We start from the raw sequence: 17,267 nt of genomic DNA, 5'->3' as shown, positions 1-17,267 counted from the left end.
TCTTAAAATTTGATAAATGACCAATGAGGGACCTTGTTGTTTGAATCTCTAAACTAAATTAAAGTCTTGCCTTATTAACGAGTTCTGCTCACACAATCTGTGTCACTTGAAAACTATTACAGCTTTGTTTTACAGTATATTCATTTGTTTTAGAAGAAAGTATAAAAACATAATAGAAATTACTTTAAATCATAAAAGGAGGTAATGGCAGGAAGAGGAGGCAAAGGAAGAGGCAAAGCTTCCATGAGTTTTGATGTCAGCCGTCTTGGTTTCAGTGCTGGAGAAGGATTACCAAAGGCTAATATTCAACCTCCACCTCTTTACCCTGTAAGTGTTTTAGCTCTTTGAAAATAGTATTGTTCTGGTACAAAGCAATTGAAGTGGAATGTCTTGAATTTTTATTTTTAAAAATTGGAAACGAGTTCTAGCAAAAGAGATTTCGTTTGAATTATGTTTTCGTCTTCATTGCTGCTACGCTGCATCATTCTTTGCTACCAGCTTTTTTGGCATATTTTACCTGTAGATTAATTCTTGCCTAGATTGATCTATAATGAATTTTTTGTGAGGATTTAATTTGGTGCATTGGGATGTTGGAAGAACTTAATTTTTAAACACATGAAAATGTAAAAGGCAATTTTTCATTTTACTGTTTTTGTTAAATTTGCCGAATGATCATTATTAGAAATGATTGTGGGGATAGACCTTTTCATAAATTACGTCACGAACATCACTTGCCTCTTATTCAAATAATTACCATGGTTATTATGCCCCTTGAGACATTTAATGACTTTTTAATGAATAAAAAGTAGTTTTAATAAAATCCGCTGGGAGTTAATCACCATGACACTAATTTCAAAACGAGGCAAGTGATGCTTGTAACGTAATTTATGAAAAGGTCTATTAGTAGCGATGACAGCCGGGATGCCGAAAATTCATTCACTTGCGAACAGATCATTGCGCGTAACCCCTTTTATATTATGTTTTTTTCTCTTTATTTCAGCCGTTAAATCAAAGACCCACCCCTCTTCTCTCCACTGAGGTTGATGAATACTTGTTAGCACTGAGTCAAGAATATCGTGGCAGTATTAGAGATTCACCATTCTATCTGAAGCCGAAAACCATAAAGCGAGGTGCTGAAAGTGGTTTTTCTTAACTTCTTTACAAAGTTTATATTCATGAATCTTTTAATAAGTTACATTGTACTAGATAGATTTTAAGAGCTTTGAATTTTTCCAAATGTCCTTTAAAACTGCTTGAAATCAATGAGATGTATAAAATGTTAAAGTTCTGCTTTGTAATTTTTGATTTTGTAATTGTTTTGATTTTGGGATGTTTCTTCTTTAGACATCGTGCGCTACACTGATCGATATAAGCAGAATCAAGCTAAAGGTGATGCAACAGAGACTTGGACACCAGGTACCAGAATAATGGGTTTCTTTTGAATACGATTTTAAGAGGAATAATGCAATTCGAATCCGCTAAAAACAACTTAAAGCATTTTAATTTACAATGAAACAGACATTATTCTGAAAATTATTGTGTAGATGGAAGATAAAGAAATAAAAGATAAACTTTCCTTCCTTTGGTGGAATAAACATGTAAAAAGTTAGAAAGTTTTCAGCTACAACAAGCCATATTCTAGGGCATTTAAATCTTTTGATGGAGTAATGCTGCAATTCATAGTTGCACTGTAGGCTTACCCGATAAATAAGTTGAGTGATTATTCAAATTGTTTATTAATGATTTGTTGTTCAAATTTTAAGATTGGAATTTTATTCCCGGAGAATTGAAACCAGCAAAAGTGAGGAAGCTATCCAAGCGTGGTGGTAAGATTTTCTCAGTCCATTTTGCAATGTTATCATTAAAATACATTTCGTATGAAACTGATAGCGTTTTTTCAGTGGATATATGAATGTTTCTACAATTCTGTTTGTTGTTCTTTGAAACTGCTGATTTTCATTTAGTTTTGCTTTAATTTCAGCCAAGGTGAATGTATCTTCCTCGACCAAACTACCAAACACAGCAGTAGATGGTAAAGAGGTCCTCAAAAGGCTAGAGGTAATATTCTTTAAAGTTGAAAAGATGGGCAAAATGATTATAAAACTTTGACATGACGTATTACACGAATAATTGCTTTCAGCTAAATATTTGAAGCTACTGAATTAAAGGATACTGCAGTGATCTAACCCTTTTCCCCTCTTATCTTTTTGTAGGTGCTAGAGAAGACAGGTGGTGATAAGGGTGCGACAGAGGGTACGAAGGAAGATGAACAAGAAGTTGTTTATGAAGAAGATGATGACTTTGAGGAGGTTTTAAAAAAACATAAATATCCTTGTTTCAAGTTATTTTATTGTTTCTGTTTGGGTGGGGAGAGCAATCTTTTTCAATCCTTTTCAAGAGGTTGCCTTTTGTTGTTGTTTACTTTTACCTTTCATTTGTTGTTTTTCTCCAGTCATCAACTATTGTCTATTAATTCCTTTTTCTTTTCTTTCTAGAAATCATACACGTTTTTTTTATAAGAATAACTTACATAAGATTATCATTGTGAAATTTCAGAGTTAGAACAATAGGCCTATTGTTTAGAAAAATAGAAAAATAAGAATAATTAATGCTCACCCTCAGCCAAATACACTATTCTTATTAAAAAAGCGTGTACAACAGGAAAAAGATTGTTTTTGTATTAGTTTCCGTTATTCAACGATGATGGTCCCCTCTCTCTCGTGCCATTTCACTTAATCGATTATCTCTTAAAGCTGTTGAAAGTCAAAATTAGAAATTTCTTTTTCAGTTATAGTATAGTCTTGTGACATTTTTCGTTTCATTAATGGCCTTCTTTCTGCCTCTTAATACGCGACCCTTGACACTCACGAATTTCTCTTGTATCTTACTCGTGTGTTTGTACGAAATTTGACAACGAAAAATACGTATTGGAGAATTTTTTCACTTTAAAAGAACGCTTTGACAATTGTTCTTATAATTAAGATTATAGAGCAGAACACTTCCTCAATAAGGAACTAATGATAATTAAAAACTATGTTTATGTTCATTAACTCATAATTCTATTTTTGATACTGTGTACAAATGATGATGGAGAAAACAAAGCGAATTTTCAGTCCGGGGAAGATGTCCTTATTTATCAGACTAAAAAATGAAGAGTGGTGATATCGAGCCATTATAACTCAAAGAAAACAAGAATTTCAGTACAATTAGTAATTTTGTATTCCCAAATAAGATATAATACTAAAAGTGCAGCTAAAGCTACTTTCAAAATGTAATTATTGATTAACTAACAGGTCAAAAAGTGAAGCACTCGAATTTTCGGAGTTACCGATACTTTCCGGTTATTCATCTCACATGTAGCTTGTGATAATTTCATTTCAACTTTTGATAGTATGATAAAGTAACCTTAATTATATTATATAATGGACATTAGATCTACCCTAAAGAATAAACAGCTTTATATAGATGCTGAAAACTTTAGTGCATGAAAAATATTAAATAACAAATCAAAAGGCAAAAGCAAGTAGTTTATTAAAAGTTGTTTATTTTGACTTCTGCATTTTTAAAAATATCTGAATCAACGTCTTCAATGATGTTCTCATGGTTGCAAATCTTGCCTTCGAAACTTTTGATCATTCGATACAAAATCAATGCTTTTCTAAATTCTTCATTTTTCTCCCAATGTTCAGCAAGCATTAAAGTTTCACGAAATAAGTTCCCGGTGTATTTTTGGTTATCTATTTCTGGTGATACTTCAGTTTGTAAATACTCCCTCGCTTCTTCGACTTTGTTTTGGTCAATCAAATGACAATAAATTAACAGTTTCACCCGACTTGGACGACAAAATACATAAGGTGAAAACACAGAAAGATTGTATTGGAGCATTGCGACTATGTGTTCCCTAGTGGTAGTCCCCGTAGTAGTACACTGCAAGATGGTCATTTTACAAAAAGCATCCAGATCGTAATGTGTGCAGCGTACTGCAAGCCATTTCTTGAAATAGCCTTTACTCTGTTCAAGCAAATTGACGTCATAAAGGGCACGGCCAATGTCACGAAATGAGTCATACGAACTTGATAAATCCAATGATTCGATAATTTCAAGACCTTCTTCGACTTTCCCTTTCAAGATCTTACAACAGGCAATTTGAACCTTGCTATTGGTTCCATATGGATTATCATCATCTAACTCTGGTATTTTGAAGAGTAATTCCAACGCTTTATCATACTCTCCCAACTCTTTGTAACAAATGCTTACCAAAAATGTTTCTCTTGAAGTAAAGAATATTTTCTTAATACATTCCAAAGCTTTCTTCCAATGTCCATTTTTCATCAAAACCATTTCATTAAAGCTATTGTTGGTTTGATAATGACTTTCTGGTGAATAAAGTTCACGATTTGCGTACAGAAAAATCAATAAACGATCTTTAGCCGTCGATGATGGAACGTTTAAAAGAATCCTCGCTTCCAAACTGTCCAGTGCTGACAGTATATATTCAGCTTTCCTTGATTGTTCGTTTTCAATACGCTTATCTCGCAGAAAACCCAGTTCAATAAGATAAGGCACTGGATGAGATTGATCATTTTTCTTAAAATTATAAATATAACTTAAAATAACAAACTTGTCGACGAAGTTGAGCATTGTCATCATAGTTCCAACGACAAAGAAATCATCGGATAAGAATTGCAGCAAAGTATCCCGATAACATGGTTGCTTATAAATGAACATAATTTGATTATACCAAAGAATTTTTTCTTCATTATAATCATGTTGAATCGTAAGGTTTTTCCCTGCCATTGCAATAAGCTTTTGGATAGTATGTCTTTTCCGATTTTTCTGTATTATATAAATTTTGATAGCCTCTTGGTACAAAGAATGAATAGTCAAATAATTCACTTTTTTATGAGTGAACTCGACGATCCTTTCGTTTCTTTCAACGATGGAATAGCTAGTCAAAATTTGTTTGACTTTGTTATATTCTCTCTTCCGTTTGTAACATCTTTCAAGAAACTCTTCTTTCATGCAAGAACCGTCTAGAATACCGACAACTGATAAAAGTTCAATGGCTTCTGGATTGTTTTTCTCAATTCTCTTGATGGTTTTTAAGAAAGAAGCGAGTACTGAAGTGTTGATTCCCAAGCCAAGAGCAACCCTTTGAGACAAAACATCACCTTTATCTTCTTGGAGATCTGTTAGGTATTCAGCCACAGACATTCCAGTTTGATGTATTGTTGCCACCGCATGTTGAAGTCCTAATGGATGACATTCTAATTCGTCTGTCAGTTTCGTTATATCCTGGATGCTAGGTGTAGGTAGATGGTCTTTTAAAAACTGGATTGCTATTGGTTGAGCCCAGTTCTCCAATGGAATGAATTCAAATCCTTGTCCCCAATGTTTTATTTGTGTTGTGATGATATTGTGTTGAGAGAGGTCCAAGTAATCGCTCAATTGGCCAACATCAGTGCAGTTATCGTAAATGTAAAGCACTCTTTCATTCATAAAGTACGTCTTCAGAAGGTTCACAATGATTTTGACGTTGGTTTTTTCGTGAAATTGGAGGATAGAGGCGATGTTCGTGAATATATCTTTGATGTTATCGACATTAACCCAAATCACGTGATCGTAATTAGTTTTATTGATGACGTAATATTGTTTTGCAAGTTCACTTTTACCGACACCTGGGATACCAGAAATCACCACATTAGATTTGTTGTTAACATTTAAATGTTGATAAATTTCGCCCAATTCGTTTTGTCTCCCGATAAAGCTTTGGTTTGCTGGTGAAAGGTCATATTCAAAAGACGGTAACAAGTTATTCAGTTCGTTTTGAGGGCATCCTAAAGCTAGTAATGGTTTTTCCAGATATCTGAAGGACTTTCGATACTCTACTGTGGAGATTGATACCTGACCATGCTGCATTCGATTTCTTTCGAGTTTCAATCGAAGAGCATTTGCAATGTCATCAATATCGTTGACATCTGGTTCTTTATCCCAACCATTGGAAGGTGCCTTGCAACCACATAATGTTCGTATCAAAAGAAAAAGCAAAGTGATATCAAATTGTGTTGAATCTGTTTGCTGAGATTGTGGAAAGACTTGATCGTACTGGTCGTTTTTCAGTACCCCTTTCTTTTTCAATTTATCCAACTCTTTCTTGTGTTTTGTCTGTGACAACTCTTGATACAATGTCGTTGGATTTGTTGAAAACTTTTGATGAAATAAATCAAGTAAGCATTTGGTAGATTTCTCACGTAAGAGTTGCTGTTTGAAACCGTTCTTCTGTTGTTGTGTCGGATATTTTGTTTGTAATCCAATATTCGCTGAAGCCATTATCGTTTCAGATTTTACTTTCAGGTCACCATCTTGCCCTCTTCGACAATGTTCATGTCTGAACTATTTTCTTTAACTAACGTAATCAGGATATCAGTTCATTATGATTATATAATATCTGATGTATTGATCGATCCTTATTAATCGAGCTCATCACAGTACCGCTCATTAAGAAGTTTTTACTAAAGAAGGTATTAAGTTTAGACAAAATATATAATATCTGATGAATTGATCGATCCTTTTGCTTATCACAATACTGCTCATTAAGAAGTTATTAAGTTCAGACAAAATGTATCACCCACATTTCTCTTACTGCATCTATTCATTTCTTAATCCGTGTTTATCCCAGCAACCATATAATAAGTTGAATATATTTTGTGTCTTTTGACAAACGTCTTCGTAATTTAATATAAGCAGCTCTAAAGCAGATCCTGACTGTTACGTATACACTCTAAAGGCCATTGCTCCGAAAGAGAATTTGTCCAGGCTGATGGACCGCTTTGACAATTTCATCCAAATTTTAATATTTAATTAATATTATATTTATCGCATTAAAACGCACTTTTTGTCTATTTTTGATAAATGTAGGATTCTTTAGATAAACCCCTCTAAAACGCACTCTCGTTTGCCATCGTTTGTAAGCAATAAACAACACAGTTGCTGCATCCCTTTAAAGCAAAGCGTGGTGTGTACATAATGGATGATCTCTCATGAGATTAGATTTAATACCCAACAGCTGAGCATCATCGATTCTTCATGTGGTCCTAAATCTTCTCCTTGAAGTGAATTTCTTAGCGGTATCAATTGAAATTGAAGAGGCTAACAAAAATGTTGTCAAGATATAAATCGTAAAAGTGATTACGTACGGAGAATGAGGCATGTTCGCAAAGCGAAAGGAATTCTATAGACTAGGATTATATAGAGACACGGAATGTTGCCTAACTGTAACAAACCGAACTTCGCGTTATCTTTTCAGTCGGCGAAGAAGATTTGGTACATGATACTTCAAACTCGAGATATCGCATTTTGAAGTTGTTCCTAAACCCATGACGTCATTGGGTCCCTTTACCCCGTAATGTTGTCAACGGTCAATTCGCAAATTTTGGATTTTTTGAAGTCAAAGGGTACCTTGAGCCCCAAAGGTCCCAAAAAAACAAAAATGTTAATTATTTTCACGGGAAAGCGAATTTTGCAAAGATTGATACTGCAACGACTTCTTCTTAAAAAACGCTAATTTTCACGAAATTCTCAAAGTTGAAATGTTCCAAGGGCAAGAGAAAGGCCTAATTTTGTTTAATACACTGAGCATTATTTTTACAAGATAACAGATAAAGATACTTCTCAACCAATAAGATTATTCCTATTATTCCCTTCGAGAGCCAAACACAAACACACGATCAATCTCAGCTCTAACTTAACGTATATACTTTATTGCAGGAGAATGATTACAATTTCGATTATTACAATGATGGTGGAGATAAGTATGGAGATGACGAGGATGGTGAAGAAGGACCTGTTTATTGATGGAAGGGTTGACTGGTGTCAGTTCTGGTGGTTCTACTGGAGAGATCGATCGTTCATAATGAAGTAGAAATAAAGGTCAGCTCAGGAGAGGTTATGCATATCATTGAAATCGTGAATCTTTTGAATTTGCGATTTGAGAAATACTCGAGAAATAATTGTATTGGAGAAATGGAGGAAGTCTTGATTTCATGATAATGATCTGTGCATATCATGTGTGTTATTGTTATTCTGACAAAATGAGATCTTATTAAAATAACAAACGTCCAAACGTCGACTTTGGGTAATTCGGAGCGTATGCAAAATCCACAATTCATACAATGGGATGGTTTATTTCGGTGTAATTGGATACGATGATTGAGACATAAAATTCAAGGCTGGAACATTTAAGTTGGGAATTATTTGATATATTTCCTTCAACAGTGAATGGTCTTGTACTGCAGTTGTTACTTGCTTTCGAAAATATCTTGTTTTTGTTAATTTTTGTAAATAATATCGGGGAGCATAAAAACTATGAATAAATCGTGGAAGACAATGTTTCTCTGATATTTTATCACTTTTTTTTTACTGTTTTCGTCTGTCCGTTGTTCACAATGTCATCTTGAAAACTTGATTAAAATCAGTACGTCTTCAAAGTTGTTCCAATCTTTTTAAATTTTAGTGGAATATAAAATAAGAAATAAAATGTTGAATAAAGATGTACCATTGAGACAACAAAGACACCCAAAATATCCAGACCCTTCACATGATGAAGTTCTTTGGAAAGATGCAAAAGTTGGTAAGACTTTATTATAAACTGAGCTTGAAGTTTTATAAATTATTTGGAAATAACAGGGCGCTAGACAAAATTTCTTATACCCATTGATCTTAAGTCACTCTTGTCATTTTCATTTGTTCCATACGTGAAAAATCCTGAAAATCATTTTTCTTGGTCCAGCGTTTGGCCTTCCATTAACATGTCGCTGTCCGTTCTTTTTCCGTTTTAGAAAAAGCAGCGCTTTGTTATTTTAAGTTCATTTTGGAAGAAACGGCGCCTTGTAACTAATATTGTCGCAGAGCCTTCATGAATCGTTGGCCGTTTTCTTTGTTGCATACATAATGAAACCATTTTAATTAGTTTATTTATTGAATTTTAGAGACTTGGCGTTTTCATTGGAGGAAGTTGTGCATTACTCTTAAAGAGATGAAGAGTTTGTCATTGAAAGATGAAGTATCCACACTCTCCAAGATAGTGTACAAACATCACAACCAGATGAAACGTGATAAGTCCTTTCAACTGCTTAAAAAGGTATTGTGCTGTTTAAGGATGGTGGTTACACGTACCATCCAGTTTGCAGAGTATGGCAAGGCTGCACTCAAGAAGAAAGCGCAGCTGATAAATTTTGGTCCGGACAAGGTGCACCTTTACCTTGGAAATTGGCCTAAAAAGGCAAAAAATTGCTAAAATTAGCTGCACTTGAAGAGAAAATAGCGGAACTCTGCACTTGGGGTTACAAAACCGTCTGCACTTGCACCTGAAAACCTCAAATTTTGCACCTGAACTCGAATTTTTCCGAGTTGTGCACAAAGTTGTGAGCAAACGTGCCACACTCTGCAAACTGGTGTACCATTTCACTTCGGGTTACCGCACTGAAGGGAAGTGTGATCACTTCGGTTTATTCACAACTCTCATATGTTGCTTACTCATGTGAAGTGAAGTGAAAGGTCACTCCGATGTAATTCGATTTCGGTCAAAAAGACGATTTACTGAATTCTTTGGGATGAGCTGGAGTTTTTACAAGATACTTCACTAATTGGTCATTTAATTTGATAGAGATGACGCGTTCTTTAGAAAAAGTAATAAGATTCTTTTATTAGTGAGGTTAAGTATACCAAGATAATCACGACGACGGACGAAAATGTAACAGGCTAGTGAAAATACGAAATTTGATTGGTTGAAACTCACTAGCCTGTTAAATTTTCGTCCGTCGTCGTGATTAAAGCGATTTACTTAACCTCACTATTACATCTTAACGACCAACCAAATCAAATAAGAGCTTGTAAAAACTCCAGCTTGTCCCAATTCTTTGTGCATTCTTCAGACTGGTAATTACTGAAAAGTTCGTTATATATTTGATAATGAGATCTAAGCATAAGATGTAAAAATCAAACTTTCCCAGGCAAGAAAAAGTAAAGCCACTTATTTCCTCTCCAGAACGCGCCTCGAACTCGCCACAATCATGACGACGGATTGTATCTAGTGTTTCCTTTGTTTTCGAGGACTGTATTTCTTGAAATCTAGTGATATATTTTACTTACAATCCGGCGTTTGTGTAATAACCACGCGCGGGCGTTCTGGACGGGAAATAAGTGCCTTCATTTCCCATCCATGAGTCTCGAGTCTAGCCCTTCGGGCTTGTAAAGTCAATGGTGTTATTTGTTGTCCATCTTGTATTTATAGATCAGTACATTGTCACAGAGATTTCAAACGATGGAATTATTTCCCCAACTGAACAAATATCAAGATATTTTGAACAGCTTTTTGAAGAGGAAGTGAGTTGCTATTTTTGGATGAATGATTACTTTATGATTGTGTGTTTTCAAAAAATTCGGCGTAATTTTTTCATTTTACAGTAACTAAGTAATTTACATAACGTACTATAAGACTGGAGAAGTCTAAAAATGCTTGAGACTAACTGCGATTTAGATGACTCTTAAGTCCACGAACAGCGGGTTTGATGGCGATCTATATCCGTAGCGCAAGAATGTGAGGTTAAAAGATCTATTACAGAAATGTTTTATTTTCAGAGCCCTCATCAGCAACAAATTACTGATACCAAAAGAAGAGTTCACCATTATCATCGTGGAACAATTATTAGGAGCCGTCAAACTGCTTGAAAAGGTATTGCTGTTCTTATTTATTATGAAATCCAAAAGCTTCCTGTTCTATAACATACGAAAGTGGATCTGGCAGGATTCCAGGCTTTAAATGTTCTTACTTTTTTCTTAAAATCTCATGCTCTACTCATAATCATTTCTCTCGAAATCAAAATCAACTTTTGAAGATTGTTGATTTTTACGCAGTTTCTTTCTCTTACATCTTTGCTTGTAGCGTCAGGCTCTCGGCCATAATTTTTTTTGCCGGGCCTGTTTCGGTACCTTTTCTCAAAATAGTTTAAATACATTCTTCTTTCGAACGAGCCCAAGAAATCACTTAAGAAAGTATTGTCACTAATGAGTAGCCCCTTATCACCTGACAAGGAAATTATCCGTGAACAATTATTGAAGTAAAGTAACGTATGATATTTCTGAGGCCATAATAGACATTAAGGCTAGCAGCATAGATGAACTGTTTCGTAACTGACGAATTAGTAAGTGATCCTGGACAATAAATTTAAGAAGGTGTTTTTAAATTTCAGCTCCATTCTTTGATGATCAACTGTACAAGGTAAAATTTTGAATTTCTTGATGTGAAAAACTTTTAGTAGCAGATCAGTGTTTGTTGGTTTCTCCATCCCTCCAATTCTTTAGACATCAATCTTGATCCACGTTGTTTGAGGATTATTTTTATAAAACTAATTTCTTCATCTGATTGCTATGAGAGACCCATACACCTATATTGAAGCCATCTTTCACCTCTTTTTGGGGCTCGTGAAGATCGTAGAAACCGCTAGTGTCCGATCTAGCAAAACTTTTTGACAGTATTCGATACGGTTTTCCATTGCCGAGCCCTTTTTAGACATTGAATAATTTAACCCTTAGAACCTTAGGATTTCAATGAAAAGTTGTCCCAATTACTCAATACCGAGGGTGTTTCAAGGTACACGCTTTTTTTATAAGAATACACTTTATAAGAATGTCCATGATGAATGAAAATGGCCAAAAAATTAAGAATAATGCTATAAGAACATCACCATCATGGAATTTTGCTACTCAAGTTAAGAATGCCATTTTTAGAGCATTTTCAATTATAAATTGTCAATTACCCCCAAGTAAGGCTCACTCCTTTCACAAAAATGCAATTTTATGAGACGTTTGTACTAAATGTTAAATCTAGTTTGAATTAGGATCCTAACTTAAGAATGCTGTAAGAATATTTTAGGATGATTTTCCCAAAAAAGTTAAGAATATCCACGATGAAATGGATTTACACCATTCTTATAAAAAAAGCGTGTAAGCGTCCCACTGTTGCGACTTTTAAAGGTCTTCCAAATTGCGCTGTAAGGGTCGAAATGAAAGTAAGTGAATTCTAAGGGTGTGAAAAAAAAACGATGAAAACGAAGTTTTTTTGGGCAAAATTTTGGAAAATAAGACCACTTTTTGCTTATAAAGAAAATGAACCTTAAGGATCGATCGAATGGATGTTTTCAGATCGAGTGCAAGGCCCCCCTTCCCTACGTCAATATCAGCTTAAAGGTGTGATCCGTGATGAGTTAGTGGGGTCAGACTTGACGCGAGGTCTGAGTACGCCCCGATCGAGGAGGATAAACGTCTGATGGTCAGACGGTGCACCTACTCATCGTGGACCACGATGTAGTTCAACGATCCTTTCTCAACTCATCTGAACAGTTTTGATTAGTTTTTCACTTGTGGTTTTGTAGACTGTTCATGTTTGTTCATTGAAACAAACTTTTCGATTGATTGGAAGTTTGTTCATTTCATAATTCCATCTGACCATTCATGTGAATTAAATTATGAATGATGGTTCTCGGAATTCTTTTATATGAAAAAAATTTCTCTTTAAAAGAAGCATCGTATTTCTTTATCTTTTTTGAAGTTCTGTTTGAACACAACTCACAACTCAATATAGATGTTCTAAAGGGCATACCGGATAAGTGGGATGGGGGAACCTGGGAACCTAAAGTGGGAACCTAAATGAACACCTGAAAAGTGGGATGGGGGAACCTAAGTGGGAACCTAAATGAACACCTGAAAAGTGGGATGGGGGAACCTAAGTGGGAACCTAAATGAACACCTGAAAAGTGGGATGGGGGAACCTAAGTGGGAACCTAAATGAACACCTGAAAAGTGGGATGGGGGAACCTAAGTGGGAACCTAAATGAACACCTGAAAAGTGGGATGGGGGGAACCTAAGTGGGAACCTAAATGAACACCGGAAAAGTGGGATGGGGGAACCTAAGTGGGAACCTAAACGAACACCGGAAAAGTGGGATGGGGGAACCTAAGTGGGAACCTAAATGAACACCGGAAAAGTGGGATGGGGGAACCTAAGTGGGAACCTAAGTTGTTTAATTATTAATAGAATTGAAATATTTTTCTTTAAAAACAAATACATAAGCGAAAAATAAGACTTGCTCGATAGCAAGTCTTATCGTAGTTTAAGAAGAATTCCTTTATGTTTAAATAAATAGGTCTATTGAAAATGGCGATTTGTGTTTACTTTTCAAATTTTGAAAATTTTGAAAAAATGTGCCCATATTTTTTACCTGAAAAGTGGGATGGGGGAACCCGGGAACCTAAAGTGAGAACCTAATTTGTTATTATTATTATTTTTCTTTAAAAACAAATACATAAAGATAAGAAAGATATTATATGCAAGGAAAGAAAAAACCTTTTATCATAATAAGAACACCAGTTATTTACTTTTTACATCACGGTTCGCAAACAATAATGTTGAAAATAAAACAAAGGGAATTTATTTATTCAATTAGCTCAAAAAAGCATGTTTATTTATCAGCAGTTTTATAGTGCATCTTTTTGAAAGGTTCTTTTTAGTAAATTGACTTAATTGACTTTAAACTTTAAACTTTAAACCGTCATATCTTCAAATCTAGAAGGAATTAGAAGTTCGTTCATAGCTCGATGGATAACTTAGAGCCTCTTCTTTCTTTTGCACGGATCTAATTTGCTTGAATACAGAATCTAGTAAAACATTATTTACGATCTAGTTTTTGTTCACTCTTGATGCAATACACATTGTTTTTTATTAGCAGCTCCAATTTTCGGGTCAGGGCTGGGGTCGCTTAGCATTTAACGGATTCTAGCTCGTTTTTCTTTCTGTACCAACCAAACAGTACAGCGTGTGAATACACTTCATTAATTAAAAATGTTTGATAGTAAAATAGAACATATTGCACGGCTTGCCACGTTTCAATACACATAAGCATAGATCCACGGGGGGGGGGGGCACTCAAGGTAAACGACCTACCGTACGTGCGGCCCTTTTTTCCAAACTTCCCAAAGGGTGTAAGGGTGGAAATTAGCAAAAATGAGAATACACGCTTTTTTTTTTATAAGAATGGTGTTTTTTCATTTCATCATGGATATTCTTAACTTTTTGGCGAAAATCATCCAAAAATATTCTTACGGTATTCTTAGGTTAAGATCGAAATTGGCAATCTACAGGTTAAAATGCATTAAAAATGGCATTCTTAGGTTCAGTTGCTAAATTCCATGATGGCAATATTCTTACCATATTCTTAATTTTTTGGCCATTTTCATCATGGACATTCTTATAAAGTGTATTCTTATAAAAAAAAAAGCGTGTAAGTGCACTCTAAGGGTTTAAAATTTGGTCAAAGCCAGTCCGGCTTTTAGAATTTCATCCGAACAAGTGTCATGTTTTAACACTGGGTAAATTTTGGAACATCAAATATGTCCATCCCTATCAGGATCTGTTCTAGAACATGTTGACCAAGAAAAAGATCTAGGAGTGATAATCGATAGTGACCTGACCTTTGAAGCCCATATATTCAGTAAAATCAAGAAAGCTAACTCTATCGTTGGCTTGATTAGCAGGAGCTTCGAATTTCTTTCACCAGATATGTTTCGAACGCTTTTCATTGCATTTGTCAGACCCCATTTGGAATATGCACATGTAGTATGGTCTCCAAGGCTAATCAAACATATCAATGCAATCGAGGGCGTCCAACGAAGAGCTACAAGGCTAGTTAGTTGCTATAGAAACTACTCATACGAAGATCGGCTACGACTCATCAATCTACCTAGTCTAAAGACCAGGCGGCAAGTTGGTGATATGGTGGAAGTTTTCAAGAACCTCCACATTTATGACGAGTCTATAAGATCAGAGAAATTTACTCCTCGAACACGACCACGACGTCAGCATGATTACGAGCTTCAAAGGAACTTTGCTAATGACGGTATGAGAGGCTACCAAAGAAACTCTCTTTTTTACAGAAGTGTGAAACCTTGGAATGATCTAGAAGAAGATATTGTTGAAGCACCATCCTTACAAGTCTTCAAAGAGCGTTTGATAAAAGAAAGGGAGAAAAAACTTTATAAAATGTAAAATCAAAAGTTCTGTTTCATAGGAGGTCAATAGACGTGCGAAATATATTGCTATAAAAAAAAAAAATAAAAATAAAAAATAAAAAAAATAAAAAATTAGGTTCCCACTTTAGGTTCCCAGGTTCCCCCATCCCACTTTTCCGGTGTTCATTTAGGTTCCCACTTAGGTCCCCCATCCCACTTTTCCGGTGTTCATTTAGGTTTCCCACTTAGGTTCCCCCATCCCACTTTTCAGGTGTTCATTTAGGTTCCCACTTAGGTTCCCCCATCCCACTTTTCAGGTGTTCATTTAGGTTCCCACTTAGGTTCCCCCATCCCACTTTTCAGGTGTTCATTTAGGTTCCCACTTAGGTTCCCCCATCCCACTTTTCAGGTGTTCATTTAGGTTCCCACTTAGGTTCCCCCATCCCACTTTTCAGGTGTTCATTTAGGTTCCCACTTAGGTTCCCCATCCACTTTTCAGGTGTTCATTTAGGTTCCCACTAGGTTCCCCCATCCCACTTTTCAGGTGTTCATTTAGGTTCCCACTTAGGTTCCCCCCATCCCACTTTTCAGGTGTTCAGTTTTCCCACTTGGTTCCCCCATCCCACCAGGTGTTCATTTGATTCCCACTTAGGTTCCCCCATCCCACTTTTCAGGTGTTCATTTAGGTTCCCACTTTAGGTTCCCAGGTTCCCCCATCCCACTTATCCGGTATGCCGTTCTAAAGAGTGGAGAGCGAAATTGAGAAAGTGAGTGAAACAGTTATCTTGACCTCCGAGAATATTCTCATTACTCCGCGCATAGGAAGAAAATCTACTCGGATTGGCGGGCCGCTTGTATCTTTGCATCCAAACTTGGGATGGATATTGAATGAGATTTGGTGCGTGCTGAATTGCTCAAACAATCGCATAAAACAAACGTCGATCATAAGCTTCAACATTAGAAGTAGGTTAGCCGTATAACTTTAGAAAAGAGCGAAGTTTGCGCAGAATGGATGATCTGTTACGAGTTCTCTACAATCTAAGCAAGATGAAAACATACTATGAAATTTTGCGTCAGCTTCGGTTTTTCAAACTTTATTATCGAAAAATTAAAACTCAAACAAAAGTTCTTTATATGCGTATACGAAATAAATAAGTATTTTATTAGTTATACTCATTGAGTTTAAACCCTGATGGGTTAGGAGAGGGATCTTCAACTTTTCTCAAGCAAGAAAAATGAAATCTTATGATTTACACCGCCTGATCGAATCTAACGCTATATCTGTTTTCGCGCTGCATATGTTTCGAGATCTGACGATGGGTTTTCCTTTCAATCTTGCGTTTGTTTAAAGTGTTTCAGCTGAGAAATAAATGGCTTCATTTCCATCGAATAGTTTCAACTGTTATGGATCTGCTCTTACTGATTTCTTTTCAAAACAAAAGCGTGTATACGACGATACTGTATCTTCTCCAAATAAATTTCATGATTGCCTTTCCAGATTTGGGATGATGTTAAATGCACTTAAAGAGCTTTTGATTTGCTAAAGTAAAACAATAGCATGTCAATCATAAACATAAACATTAGAATCCAGTCCTTTTCGCTTTCTTTTTCAAGCATAAGGGTATGATATTGCTGAAAAAGTTTGTCATTCGTCATTTTCTTTTCCGTTTCAGGGCGGTCGAAGGGCAACTAGGCTTTGGATTTTTTGTTAACTTCAATATGTTTGCATTGGCTTCTATCAGCAAGATATGGTGAGTTATGTTGAGCATCAATAGATACTGTAGGATAAAATTTTGTAAAATTACTTTTTCCATTGTTATAATTATTCCATATGCGTCACCGAAACAGGGATGTTTGTTGTTACGAGAGGGAGGGATGGCTATTTTTAAGAAGGATTTTCCAGCATCAAGAACATATTTGATGCTTCTTCACTGCATAACTGAACATTAATGTTATGGATTGTTTTTTTACAGGTCAGAGGTGAAGAGATATTTCAACGTTCTCTCGTCAGTTTATGATATCTTCCTTGACATATTACAAGATATACACGGAATCACGGCCAAGGTATAGAAAAAAGATTTTATCTCTTAGACGCATTAGCCACTCTTATATAACGGGCTGTCTTGGTTTTTTATATTTTATGATAATTGAGATTAAAACTTGATGTTTTTATAACATTTCCTTCTTACAAACATATAAATATC

General features: G+C 35.4%; 2 protein-coding genes and 1 long non-coding RNA gene across 3 annotated transcripts; all 3 read left to right on the top strand.

Annotated features, from left to right (window-relative positions):
- Positions 1-146: 146 nt before the first annotated feature.
- LOC136824115 (DNA-directed RNA polymerase III subunit RPC7-like) lies at positions 147-8,114 on the top strand. The gene is made up of 7 exons (XM_067080279.1): positions 147-327; positions 1,001-1,130; positions 1,345-1,416; positions 1,764-1,826; positions 1,982-2,058; positions 2,214-2,309; positions 7,768-8,114. Exons 1-7 carry the CDS (start codon positions 205-207, stop codon positions 7,852-7,854), a joined length of 648 nt encoding a protein of 215 aa, XP_066936380.1. The 5' UTR covers positions 147-204; the 3' UTR covers positions 7,855-8,114.
- A 392-nt stretch (positions 8,115-8,506) lies between these two features.
- On the top strand, positions 8,507-11,121 carry LOC136824106 (nucleolus and neural progenitor protein-like). Its single transcript, XM_067080269.1, has 5 exons — positions 8,507-8,629; positions 8,988-9,139; positions 10,292-10,383; positions 10,639-10,732; positions 11,005-11,121. Exons 1-5 carry the CDS (start codon positions 8,536-8,538, stop codon positions 11,119-11,121), a joined length of 549 nt encoding a protein of 182 aa, XP_066936370.1. The 5' UTR covers positions 8,507-8,535.
- A 126-nt stretch (positions 11,122-11,247) lies between these two features.
- On the top strand, positions 11,248-17,122 carry LOC136824117 (uncharacterized). Its single transcript, XR_010849095.1, has 3 exons — positions 11,248-11,278; positions 16,737-16,814; positions 17,037-17,122. It is a non-coding gene; the product is annotated as an uncharacterized lncRNA (long non-coding RNA).
- Positions 17,123-17,267: the final 145 nt, after the last annotated feature.

The sequence above is a fragment of the Clytia hemisphaerica genome, unplaced genomic scaffold (assembly GCF_902728285.1).
Source record: "Clytia hemisphaerica strain Z4C2 unplaced genomic scaffold, Clytia hemisphaerica genome assembly, whole genome shotgun sequence".
In the NCBI taxonomy this organism is placed as follows: Eukaryota; Metazoa; Cnidaria; class Hydrozoa; order Leptothecata; family Clytiidae; genus Clytia; species Clytia hemisphaerica.
The sequence above is the reverse complement of the archived record's forward strand: the minus strand, read 5'-3'. Positions and strand labels throughout refer to the sequence as shown.

Coding starts and splice junctions, on each gene's coding strand:
- LOC136824115 (XM_067080279.1), top strand. CDS start 205: ATGGCAGGAAGAGGAGGCAAAGGAAGAGGCAAAGCTTCCATGAGTTTT. Junction 328..1,000: donor AACCTCCACCTCTTTACCCT/GTAAGTGTTTTA, acceptor TCTTTATTTCAG/CCGTTAAATCAAAGACCCAC. Junction 2,310..7,767: donor AAGATGATGACTTTGAGGAG/GTTTTAAAAAAA, acceptor ACTTTATTGCAG/GAGAATGATTACAATTTCGA.
- LOC136824106 (XM_067080269.1), top strand. CDS start 8,536: ATGTTGAATAAAGATGTACCATTGAGACAACAAAGACACCCAAAATAT. Junction 8,630..8,987: donor TTGGAAAGATGCAAAAGTTG/GTAAGACTTTAT, acceptor ATTGAATTTTAG/AGACTTGGCGTTTTCATTGG. Junction 10,384..10,638: donor AACAGCTTTTTGAAGAGGAA/GTGAGTTGCTAT, acceptor TTTTATTTTCAG/AGCCCTCATCAGCAACAAAT.